This window comes from Saccostrea cucullata, unplaced genomic scaffold, assembly GCF_032062105.1.
Source record: "Saccostrea cucullata isolate Sc308-1 unplaced genomic scaffold, CSIRO_AGI_Scuc_v1 ctg863, whole genome shotgun sequence".
NCBI classification, from domain to species: domain Eukaryota; kingdom Metazoa; phylum Mollusca; class Bivalvia; order Ostreida; family Ostreidae; genus Saccostrea; species Saccostrea cuccullata.
The window spans coordinates 179,036-192,960 of record NW_026923740.1 but is presented as its reverse complement, the minus strand read 5'-3'; the positions used below and the strand labels follow the sequence as shown (position 1 = coordinate 192,960).

At 33.0% G+C, this 13,925-nt stretch overlaps 1 protein-coding gene across 1 annotated transcript in view; it reads right to left on the bottom strand.

Annotated features, from left to right (window-relative positions):
• LOC134264804 (uncharacterized) overlaps positions 1 to 13,925 on the bottom strand; it is a 194,911-nt gene that overhangs the window by 20,862 nt on the left and 160,124 nt on the right. Inside the window, exons 6-7 of the mRNA XM_062747082.1 lie at positions 5,191 to 5,334; positions 986 to 1,156 (exon numbers count right to left, since the gene is read on the bottom strand). Coding sequence (XP_062603066.1) covers positions 986 to 1,156; positions 5,191 to 5,334 — 315 coding nt within the window. The remainder of the gene's footprint in view (positions 1 to 985; positions 1,157 to 5,190; positions 5,335 to 13,925) is intronic.

Sequence of the window (13,925 nt, the reverse complement as noted above, 5' to 3'; positions counted from 1 at the left end):
TAAAAGATTCAATAAATTGAATGCTTGAACATTTTGTATGCTAATTTAGATTTTTTGGAATATTTGCTTAATAAGATAATGTATTTAATTTAACTCATTCAACAATCGCACGAAAGGATACTATTTTTGTCGTATTTGACATAAAGTTCCTATATTTTTCTGCTAGGGCTAAAATTCCTTTAAAGCACAATCAGTGAATTAATAGGACTGGAATTTTTTTTTGTTCTATTCAAAAATAATTTGAAATGTTTATACTGGAACATATTGTCTTAACACAATCTCTTAAAAAAATAAATACCTAAAAGTACATTCTTTATTATGATGGAGAAATAAAGAAAAAAATCCGTTGAAAATTCAGTGCAAATTGGTATTTAAACTTCAGTTAGAATTCGACGTAATGGCAGATGGTATTTGCTGACAATGTCATTGTGTCGACCATATAACTTACAAAAGAAAGCCTTTAGAAGAGGCTTTTGATATTTTTAACTTTTCTACCAATGACTGGCCTTGTTTTAGCTCCTGTGTATTAAATCATCCGTGGGTGATAAGTGTATATTGCTTAATATATGTAAAAAAAGGTCTACAATTGAAAAGTTAAAATCATCAAGTTTTTCACAAAGTTCTGTTGTAAATTTGCCATTAACTTCTTCTTCTAAAATAAAAATATCGAAATCTGAAATATGTGTGTCAGACTCTGTGGAATCTTTTATTTTAAGTTCAGTGGGATATATCGAGTCGACATATGAGTCGAAGTAACTATTATAACAGATATAATGCGTCGTCGATATACCCTGCTATCTAAATGTTGAATTTAAGGTTAACTGCACGAGGAGTATGTAAAAAGCATTTGGGAATAGATCAGAACAACCTTTTACAAAAGCAACAACGCTGATTTTTAAAACATTTATTTAGATTCTTGAAGACATCATTACTCAAGTCATGGAATGATGTAAGTTGTTGTCAGACTAATATGAATTTTACTTACTTTAAGTGTCACGTCATAAACAATTCCAAAACAACCAAAGCTTGCTGACAGTGCTCGGGACTTCTCTTTTGGTTCATTATTCAGATCATACGTCCTCAGAACACCGTTTGAATCAAATGCTCTCAACTTGACCACGTAATCGCTTATACAACGTGTATCGTTCCCAACTCCCTAAAATGAGAAGAAATTATTTTAGAGTTTTGTTAATAACTGAAGAGAAAAATAAGCAATGAATAGGAAACTATCTTTTCAATCAAAAATACACTCAAAGTTAAGGGAAAACTTAAGAAATTTATTCTGTTACAATACATTTTGTATGGGGGAAAATGTAAAGTGTTATAATAATATTAATGATAACTAGAAACCTTGTTGTCGTAACAACAAGAAAATCTCCGTCATCAGAAAAGTCAATTCCTCACTTACCACACATGTATAACCTTGTGCATTCCTTCAACCCCCCCCCCCCCCCCCCTTTTTTTTTTAAAAAGGCTTATACTTCAATTTCCATAATGTCCGAATTTTTTCGAACTTTTAAAATTCGGAAATCCTGGAAATTGATGCCGGGTGGCCTGCGTGAAAATCTAAAACATTTAACCATTACGCTGTGTCAAAAATGACACATCTGTAGTTTGGATTTCAAAACAAATTTTATATAAAGCATTTTGAAAAAAAAAGTCTTTATTAACCCTACTAATATTAAAAAAAAAATTTAAAAAGTTGAAAAATTTGAGTTCTCTTCCGGTAGCGACCGGTGAAAAACTCGAATGGGTTATTCTGTTAACCTGTAGGTCATGTTAAACACCAACAAGTCTCCAGTTCAGGTCTTTAGCCAATCTTTAGATCTTGCACTACAAAATTTATTTAAAAATCAGAACAATGTCCGTAACATGGAACCGGAAGTAAACTTTTTCATAAATTCTTTCAAATGTTACAATGGCATCTTATAGTGCATTATCACCGAAAGTTTGAAAAACCCACTGAATACTTCTCAAGATATTGCGTGCACAAAAGATGTCTAATTTTTTTTACAAGTTCTCCCGGTGGAGCACAGAGTACATTTATTTTTATTATCATAGACTGTTTATTCATTTCCAATATAAAAATAATCGCCAGCTCCCCTGTCCTTAATAGTTAAATTACCCTTTGGAAGGTCATTAATTTCCTTTTAGAAATTGGAATGAAAAGTCTTATTTATATGATTTTACATTATACTGAAACTTAAATAATATGTTTGTCCTATTGATGAATCCTTCACACTTTTGCCTAAGAGAATAGTCAAGGTGGGTTGAAATTCAATGATAACATTGAATTTCTAATCTTAAGAAGGTAAATATTTCATTATTTTATTCCAGTGTTGAAAACAGATTAATATCTCGAGTCTGTCAATATCAATTTTCAAACAAATTACAGGTGACTCTCGATCTCTCGAAGTTCAAGGGACCGCAAGAAAAGTTCGAGAGATCGAAGGGTTCGAGAGATAGAAAGTAAATAAAATCCGGAATTTTCAGTTCCGATCATCGACGTTCTACTTTTATAGATCCCGGAAGTATATGTAAATAAAGTCATTGCACGTTTTCTATCGTATTTTACAGGTAATATTTACTTGATATCAACAACAATGATCGTACTTCGACTAAATAAAATGAATTCCTAAAGTTTCAATACTTATTTGTTTTTTGTTTTTAATGATTACATGAAATCCGAATAGCAATTGTCGGTTTGACTATTCCGCGGCTTGATCGGGTCCTTCACTTGTTTACCAATGTTCACAGGATTTTTCTTAATCGGTATTTAGTACTTAAGAAAGGAATTTCTAGTGAAATATTTGCCATACTGGGATTATGTCAACTCTATTAAAAAATCATAGCCTATGGGAACTTATCGATTTGACTATAAATTATTTTCTAAAAATTATCGTCTCGTTTTCAAGGCAAAATAAGTTGTAATTAAAAAAAAACAGTTTATAATTTACCAATAATAATCAATTAATTATATCAAAACACGGACTACCCACAGGTGAAGTGTCATCTATGTAAACACCCAATTAACACCTGCCAAGCCCCAGGCGTTCACTGTTTTCCAGGTAAGTTCAGGCTGCATCAATTTTACGCTTGATTGGCTTGTATACACACGCAGTCAAAACTTCGAGAGATAGAGAGTAAAATTCAATGAAATATGTGTAACGGGACCTATGATTTGGTTCGAGAGATAGAGAACTTCGAGAGATAGAAGTTCGAGCCATCGAGAGTCACCTGTATATATTAAGCATGTTAAAAGGAATGTCTATATTTATACCCGCACTTTCAGTTCTATTATTATTACTCATCTCCGTCCGTCCGTCTGTCACTGCTTAATCATATTTTGGAAGGTGGTTGGTGGTGTTATGTAGATATGCAGTAAAGCTTCGGAATTATCATGTTGCCAATGGGGGTCAAATGGGGTTCGAAAAAAGACGTTTTTATGCAAAAAGCCCCTTCTTCCCTGAACTCCTCCTACATTTTACACGGTAGCCTTATCAATTTTTGGGAGTTGGTAAGTGGTGTCATGTAGATGTGCAGTAAGGTTTTCGAATTTTCATTTTGCTCCGGGGAGTTAGATGGGGGTCGAAAAATGACTTTTTATGCAAAAAAAGCCCCTTCTTTCCTGAACTCCTCCTACATTTTAAACAGTAGCCTAGTCATGTTTGGGAGAATTAATTTTTTTTGAAAATTAGCTAAAAAATCATGTTTAAGGGGAAAAAAGCATGGCATGGTTGTTACGAGTAACGTATTTGTCAAATGTGAAAGTCATACATGTATCTTTTCTCAAGAACAAAAGTTATAAAGAAATACATTTCTGAAAAGTAGGTTAAACTTCAAGGTCAAGGACACAGAATCAAAAGTCATAATACATTTGGAAATGTCTTATCATAGTATAATATACATGCATATATAATATGAATGCCCTATATTTTCTCTTTTAAAATGTTCAATTCAAAACAATTAAATATTTTTGAAAGTAGGTCAAACTTAATGTCAAGGTCACGGGTAAAACAAAACATGGTATATTTAGAATGGTATTGTCACAGGCAAATACTAATATACATGTTTGATATGAAGGTCCTCTCTTCTCATTCAAAAAATATAACCCTGGTGACCAAGGCTAAATTAATTGTGACAGACGGACAGACTGACATACAAATGAGATTTAATGTCCCCTACCTTTCGCACAAATGGGGGACAATAAATGTCTTTGTTGTTCTAAGGAAGAGGATTTATGATGGAAAAAGTCCCTGCATATTTCTTATTGTAAATTTGTTGAAATTGGCCGAGTGGTTCTAAAGAAAAAGTAAAAAATGTAAAAAGTTTGCAGACAAACAGATGGATTCCACACAACTGTGATCAGGAAACTAGAAAAGCTCAAATGAGCTAAAACGTATGATTCAAAGGGTTACAGTATTTGAAAAATATATGATACGTATCCATTGTTGAAAAAACTGCACATTTCAGAAAACAGTACTTATGTTTGAAAATAGTTAATCAAGGTGCTTTGAGTAGCAAAAAAAAGCTTAACTGGTATAGCTAATTCAACCACAGAACTTTAAGATGCACAACCTCTTCAACTCTTATGATAAAATATTTTTAAAATATCTATATCATCATTTCTGATTCAAGGGAGAACAAGAGATGTGACCAGAAGTATAAATGTTGAATAAAAAAACATGTAACTTTTATGTTTGTTTTTTTTAAAGTTATTTGTTAGCTAAGCTTGGACAACCATCAACTCGTATCAGTCCTTTAGGTACTTTGATTTAAAAAAATCAACGTTAAAGAATTTTCACTTAACCCCTGATTCCATGGCAACAATTGATAATTTGCAATTTTTAAATGCAACACGCTCAATTACAGATACTAATCATTAAATCAAAAAAGTTTCATGACGAATGTCAAAGGGACCAGAGAGAACACTCTCGGACAAAATTCGTCGCTTTTTGCAGGTTTCCATGACATCGGTAGCCATTTTGAAACTGAATTACCACACAACACAACTACAACCAGTGATCGTCCTTTGAGAAAAGGTTTAGGGAGATTGTCCCAGCCATCTTCGAGAAACAGCCCGTAGAACAAAAAACATGCGAAGGAAGTCGGAAGACCCTAATAAAAAGAATAAAGAAAGTAAAAACAATATGTTCCCCACTTCGTTTGGTGAACATAAAGAACACTTACGTGGCATCCCGTAACAACGACGCTGACCAGATGAACCACATCGAGTATAACATTTGTTTTGAGGTTTATCTTATTGTCCAACTGAAATTCCTTTAATTCACCAGTTGTGACCCCAGTCATAACGTCAATCTCTCTTTTTTCTCTCTACAAAGAAATGATTCAGCCATAGTAATAAATTTGAAAAAAAGTGTTCCTTGCATATCTAAATAAATTGTTGTAGACACTCAGACTGTAAGTCTTTACAACTGAAAATTCTTTTTTTTTTTTTTTTTTGCTATTTAACTTGAAGCTTGAATTTTATTTTCTAGCTTGTAGTTTTCTGCTAACTGTTGACGAACGAGAGGAATGGCTCGAGGCTTTCGTGACACTCTATCTACTTAAGGTGTTTCCACCCTCACAATATTAATGGTTCAAAGTACAAAAACTATATTTATTTTCATTTATTATACTTAAAGTTTTCCAATTATTGCAAAAAATGTATAGGTCACCATATTATTTAAGATGCGAAACATAAATAAACAGAAGTGTATGTCAACATTAAAAAATCGCACATTTTTTGTAAACAGTATTATGAAAAATATGTAAAAACTGGTTAAAATGCATAATTCTGATGCTGAATGTTCCTAAATACTTCCTACTTAAAAGATACTTTTGAATTGTGAATATCAGGGAAACTATTTTACATTAGAAGTACAATAAAGCAAATGCCTGAATGAAGAGACCTTGGAAGGAGTTATTGCCCTTGTAAACATTTTTTAAAGATTGAATAATTGATTAAATAAAGAAAATATGCATTTTTAAAATTCTTTTACTTAACAATATTTATCATTACACCTATTGTAAAGCATTCTTCCAAAAGATATTGTTCTATTTGGAATGAATTTAAACAAATTACAGTTTTTGCAAAAACCTATGACATCATAGGAGGGTGGAATTACCTACATTTTTATAAGCAAAGAATTTTTAACATTAACTTACAAAAATGTATTCTTAAAAATCATTTAGTGATTTAAAAATACTATCATAACTAAGTAGAAGTGTTTTGTTGGTATTTACAGAGCATGTCATTTTTAAGCGGTTAGCGTGTTAATGGCATGTATACATCCGACGAGATTACGCAATTTCAAGAGCAACCGGAAACCTCCATAAGGCGCTACCTATGAGTCAAAAATTGCAGCTTTTCCGATCTTTGACGGAAATACCCGAAAGCTTGCACTGAATAATATGGGGCTCCATGCAATATTGCAGGGGCAAATTTGGCAGTGAAAAGGAGACAAAATAGTTCTACATAATAATGGATTATTTAGGTACATTTATCATAGTGTTTGGGTCCTTAGCTTTTAGTTACGTAATCCAAGTGCAAGAGAAGACATATTAAGTAATATCGTAGGACTGAAGATACCGGTATATTATTGAACACATTCATCATCAAATCAGTGATTGCAGTGTTATATTTTGGTTATTTATTTTTGCGTTAATTGTTGCAAAGACGGGCTGTGATTTATTGCTTCCTTCTCTCTGAAAAGTTCATATTTAATTCCCGACCCCGCAAAACTGTCTCGCCTTTTGCTTTAATGGCTTCTCTATTCTCCTGATTGGTCATGATTTGAACAAATTTAAATCTACATTACCTTTATGATGCTTTTATATTGATAATCAATCTTAGCTTTACGGTTCTTGTGAAGAATTTTAACAATTTTTCTTATATATTCCTACATAAAACCTTGATCACCAATTTTGGCCCCCTTCTACCCCAGGGGTCATGATTTGAACAAACTTGAATCTACACTACCTGTGGTTCTTGAGAGGAAGAATTTTAAAGATTTTTCCTTTGTATTCCTATGTTAAACTTTGATCCCACATTGTGACTCACCCCTACACCCGGGTGTCATGACTTAAGAAAATTTGAATCTACACTACCTGAGGATGCTTCCACTTGAGTTTCACCTTTCTGGCCCAGTAGTTCTTGTGAAGAAGAGGTTTACAAAATGCCATTAATTTTTTACTTATTTATAATTATCTCCCCTTTGAAGACGATGTGACCTCTTCAAATGAACATTCTTGAATTCCTTTTACCCAAGGATACTTTGTGGCAAGTTTGGTTAAAATTGGCCCAGTGGTTCTTGAGAAGAAGAAGAAATTGTGAAAAGTTTTCAATGGCAACGACGCCGACGACGACAACAACAACAATGACAGACAACAGACAAATTTTGATCAGAAAAGCTCACTTGAGCCTTCGGCTCAGGTGAGCTAAAAAGTGGGTTCAAGGGAGGAGGAGGGGGAGGTGGGTATTTGAACAAACTTTAATCTATACTTCCTGCAGATACTTTTAATTAAATATGATACATAATGGCTGTTTATTAGATGAAAATTTTTATTGATATAGCCTTTATATTCCTTTGTGTAACTATGATAAACATTTATGGCTCCTCTATTCTCCTGGTTGGTCATGATTTGAACAAATTTGAATCTACACTACCCGCAGATGCTTTCATGTAAATATGAACAATCACAGCTTTGCTGTTCTTGAGATGTTTTAAAGATTTACCTATGAATTCCTATGTCAAACTTTGATACCCGATTGTGGCCCCACCCTACCCTTGGGGGTCATGATTTGAACAAACTTGAATCTCTTTCGGAGCGGGGCATAAAAAACATAGTTCTATTCATGATCAGTAGATAAAAAGAAAGAGGGTGTACAAGGCGTGTAAAATCCCCCGCTCTGAGATGATATGTTTCTCAATTTTCAAAATTCACGGAAAACTTAATATTTTTCTAAAATCATGTTCTCAATAATGTCATCGTCAAGTCTCCATTCTTCGTTAACGCTTAAATGATGGAAACGTAAATGTGAAATGCATTTCATTTGTCTAAAAAATGGAATCTGAACCCATTCTATATAAAAATCGAACATTTCTGAAAAAATGTACGCTTAAACAAACCCGTTCATTTAAATCACACTGACAGACAATGATAACGCATATACTTCGTAGTGTAGTGGTAAAGGCGGTCGGTCTTCTCCCAAATCCTGCGCTATGGAGAGAGTTCGAATCATACCTGACGCTTTTTTTTGCACATATCTTAAAAACGTTAAAAAATAAATTTTAAATAAAATATTAAAACATTTGAAATACAGAATTAAATGTGTAAAAGATAATATAAACCTTAAAAGTTTGAAATATATAGCTTTCATGAACTTTAAGAATTGAGAAATGTTTTTTCTCAGAGCGGGGATTGACATCGCCTTGTACGCCTCAATTCTTTACAACAAATGTTTAAGATTTGTTTTGTATGAACGAGGAGGTATCAACAAGAGGCCCATGGGCCACATCGCTCACCTGAGCACTATGGCTAGCATAAAAGCATAAACAAGCTAATTCAAAGAATTTGTGTCTCCCGCTTAGGGAAAAGTAAACCATGCAAAGTTCGAAGTCGGGGGGGGGGTCGGGGGTTCGGATCCCCTTCACTGAATTTGTAGAATTATTAAATGTATACTGAAGCAAATAAAATATGCCAATATGGATATAAAGGTTTGATGGATTATTCTTTATTATGTGTGTAGAAGATTCTTTTTTAAATGGAATATTTATCACACTGTAATGATGATATTATGAGTTTGTACAAGCCAGACCTCATAAATTTTTGATTTCACAAGCTGAATACTATCGTTTAGTAAAAAAAAGAAAAGTATTTCGAAAACTAGAGCCGAGCTCGTTGCAAAGCAACGAGTAGGTCTTCCGTCCTGTTTGACCGGAAGTAACTTTCATAAAAAAAAAAACAGTAATGAAGTCCAAAAATGGGTTAATCCTCCAAATCTATGTTAAGTATTGCAAAATTAAGCAATTCTTTGGTACTTCCGGTTTGACCGGAAGTGACGACGACGGACGGAAAATTAATATTTAAGCTTCTAGTCACACATGTTACCCAAAAACCTGTCAAAAACGGCAAAAATATGCATTTTCTGACTTCTTCCGGTTCGACCGGAAGTGACGTCGCCGGACGTATTTTGACGACCCCATTAGATAAAGCTTGATATTTTGAACAACTTTGCTTCTTTGATGTTTAACAAATTCTCAATGCTTTTTGAGATATCTGGAAAAAACTTTTGGCCCCTCTAGGTCCCTTAATTTAGGGGTCAGCCCTTTTTTCGACATAACATTTCAAAGATCTTTTAATTCTGCAAAAATTATGTTCTATATACTTTAACAAAATATTTTTTGTTCAGAAGATAAAAAGAAAAATATGAGTAATTTTTGGTTCTTTTAAGCGTTCTAATTTTTGACCCCTATATAGCGCCATTTTGAATAGAGAAATCGAAAAACAAAAACCGATGTGCACAACTTCAATCCTTCTATTATCTAAAATCAGTAGAATTTCTGCTCCAGCTTTAGCCGTCTCTGAGCCTTTGTCTGGAAACGAAAGCCTATAAATTTTCCTTTAAAGGAAAATAACTCAAAACCGGAAGTGGCTTTTTGAAATTTTAGACAATATTCTGATAGAGTTTATTAACGTCTATAACGTCTGAAAATTTGAGCGAAATCCGTTGAGAAATGAGCGAGATATGAGGCCTCAAAGTTGCGGTCTAGGAAGCAGAAGAAAAAAAAGAATAATAATCTTTACCAACAGAATCAGTAGAAGGTCTTCCGTAGGAAACGGAAGACCTTCAAAAGAAGTGGATCGTACGAGACGCGATCCGGGGCCCTCTCACACGCGAAGCGAGTGACATTACCACTAGACCACGGAGCCGCTGTAATAGAGCGAAAATTGTATACAAACATGAAGTGACATACATGTATTTATCTCATACGTGTTGGTGATACAGGCCGTTGGATAAACTTATGCTTTATCAACGGGTAGATGCTTTATCAATAGCACTTCCGGTTTTGACACGAACCCTCGCTTCAAGATTTTATTTTATTGAAACTTTTATTTGTGAAAATTGTTGCCCTTATAAAATGAATGATAAAGGGTAGCAATATCGTTAAAAGCAAGATGTCAAAGAAGTGTCTTATTTTATCAAGGAACCCGTTTGCTATTTGAAGACAGATGTTACCCCCCCCCCCCTCTTAGATCGTTTTCGGAGAAAGTAAAGCCTACATGTACCAGTTAAGTTGTTGTTATAAGACTCCTTTGACATCTTTAACAATGCTTTCTTATATTATACTACGTATGCCTACCTAGTAATGTAGGTGTAACTTACCATGGATCAGCAAACAATCTAGACAAAGTCTAGGCCCCTAGCCTTGCCTAGCACGATTTGTACTGCCATCGTAAAAAGAGTTGATTTTCACGATCCCCATAGTCCTAACAACTTTCAGTCAGAAGTTCGTTTGATGTAAAGCTTCAGCAATTTTCACATGATGTTTTCAAAGACACAGATAGCAAATATTCTAAATTTTGAACTCGATCTACTTTCTCTCGACGCATGTAAACATCAACGGTGCTACGTCATCAAGTTATACGTCATCAATTTGATTTTGGCAGTCATTCATGTAGTTTCGCAGGGGAAGTCTCAAAGTTTTGTTAAAACGAAAGTCGTATGAGATAAATAGAACATCTATAATTGTGTGATTTGATATTGGCTTTATCCAACTCGTTGAAATGGTGTATATTCGCTCGGCAAGCCTCGCGAATATATACACCATTTCAACTCGTTGGATAAAGCCAATATCAAATCACACAATATAGATATCCTCTATATATTCACGTTCGATATTGTCAAAATTTTACACAATGCAATGTGTCTAAGAACAAAATACGGTATTAGTAATAATTCGCCGCAAATAATACGATATTTTAATCATCTTTGTATCAATGTTTGATCTTATGCATTGAAGTAAGGAAGATACGAAGTAAATTCTACAGGTAAAAAAATGACGTAATTTTTAACTATGACGTCACTGATACGCGCTAAACATCGAATGGTCGTGCAAAATCGTTAAATTATGCTGAAAAATGAGTAATCTTAGCTGAAATTAGACCCTTTCACATGAAACGACCACTTTTGTGCTCTGCATATAAGTTCATCAATACATATCTTAGTTACACTATTAAAATAGTGTTGGTTGTCACCTGTGATCAATATGAATTTTACAAAAGTTAGCATACGGATAAAGATATTCCACTGACGCAATGTTCCTGATTCAATGCTAATAACGCTTAATTTACACAGAATGAGATTTTTTTTATTTCAAGTCCCATCACTGGACTTTGTAAACTATTTAAATACCTATAAATATAAATAAAATATTTTGAAAACAAAGAATAAATTGTAGTTAAAGATGCCTTTTGTGCCTATGCTGTTTGTACATCGTATGCACTTGTAAGTTCGTATGTTAGTGTCCGTCGGCTGTACATGTATTATTGAACAACAGTACTAAAATATCCTATAGGCCTCAATTCAAGCCACAAAAAAGCACAATATTTTTTAAATTTAATTATTACAAGAGTAATTAAAAAATCTGTTATATATGTACCTCAGTATAATTATATTCTCTTCTACGAGTCGATCTTCCTCAAAGTATATAGTCTAACAATAGTCACAGTGTGACCTTCGAACAATCATATGACAACCATATAAAATACAATAAAATGTAAATACATTGAATAAACATTAAGATTATCTTTTCATATGCCAGATCAATCATTGTTTTTACCCTTTAATTGTGAAAAATAAATAATACATACATGATGTAAATCTTGTGTAGTTGATATCAGTTTAAAAAAAATCCAAGTAAAAAAGTTCCCGAATACCAGATAGTACATATGTGCAGTAATAGTCCGAAATTGCGCATACAAACTCAGACGTTTATTTATCGTATTTTTTTCTCTTTTGTGCAAATATTTCGTGCAGAATCATCCACGGGTATTTAGATGCCAGTGGTATATCGGGAAAGGGTGGTGCTTATTTGGTTAAAAAAAGAAAGACTTACAATGTATACACGTGCATGTTCGTGGAATTCTGAAAATCTGACAATGGTCAGCGACATTCAGCAGCTTTTGACTTGTGATCAAGCTAAGGGCTCCCCCCTTTCATCCTTAATTTTCAGTTTTTATTTTAAAAGATTAACAGTATATATAGAGAGCCAACAAACAGATGAAACAAAACCTACGTGATTCTTTGTTACGAAGGAAAGCAGATCGTCTTTGAAAGTTGTGAGCAATGAAATGAGTGTTTGGACACCTTTGCTGTACAGTTCTTCCCTGTGAAAAAAATCTGTCCATGTAGGAAAACTAGCATCTACATATATGTATTTTTTTTATATTTTGCACTGTCTTTATATTGCGACTATATTAATAGATGTTTATGTAGATAAAATCCCACCACTTCATACTAGTAACATTATGCATTTTGTACTATAGGAAATAGAAACCGTATGACTTATATTGGGATTTCAATACAAGAAATACAAGAAATCACATATGTACAATAAAAGAAAACGCTAGCGACTCTTTCAAAAAAAAATCAACATAAGCACGTAGCAACGGGGGGGGGGGGCACTTTTTCTCCAAACATTTTACTATTAGAAATGTTTGGAGAAAGGCCGGTTGCCCCCCCCCCCCCACACACACACACTTTTTTGTTACATTGTTACAGTACAGTGAAGAAAGGGTAAACTGTAAACTACATGTAGTATATCACGTTCAATTGTCAGAAAAGTAAAGACACAAGGAAGTTTTGATATTTTTTTTATTTTTAAATAGCTACATTCTACGACGGCGTATTAGTGCCATTTTAATAATGTAGAATTTTTGTTTAAATCGTTTGTACGATTTAATAAATCGTTTGTACGATTTATTAAATTGTACAAACGATTTACTAAATTGTACAAACGATTTATTAAATCGTACAAACGATTTATTAAATCGTACAAACGATTTAATAAATTGTACAAACGATTTAATAAATTGTACAAACGATTTAACAAACAAATTGTACAAACGATTTATTAAATTGTACAAACGATTTACTAAATTGTACAAACGATTTATTAAATCGTACAAACGATTTACTAAATTGTACAAACGATTTATTAAATCGTACAAACGATTTATTAAATCGTACAAACGATTTAATAAATTGTACAAACGATTTACTAAATTGTACAAACGATTTAACAAACAAATTGTACAAACGATTTATTAAATTGTACAAACGATTTACTAAATTGTACAAACGATTTATTAAATCGTACAAACGATTTACTAAATTGTACAAACGATTTATTAAATCGTACAAACGATTTATTAAATCGTACAAACGATTTATTAAATCGTACAAACGATTTATTAAATCGTACAAACGATTTATTAAATTGTACAAACGATTTTTAATTCGTACAAACGATTTTAAAAAAGAATTCTACATTGTTAAAATGGCACTAATACGCCGTCGTAACATTCTCTACTAAGCAAAGAAATTTTGCGAGAAATGAAAAAAAAAAACGGAAAGTGATACTAGCAACTCAAACGTATTTTGATCCTAGTATTAAAAGGCAAAAACTTGGAATTTGGAATAAATATTTTTCATTAGCAGTTAGAAGGTAAGGATTCTGCAAAATAATCCATGAGCGATTATACTTATCCGACGTAATTGTCAACATGTATTGAATATGTAAACATATAAACAAATGACTATGTAAGTATTTACACGGACTTGAATAAAGATGTAGAAAGCCTTTCATGCGTGAAACGAGAAGAGTAATCAGCTGAATACTAACCAATAATAATTTCCG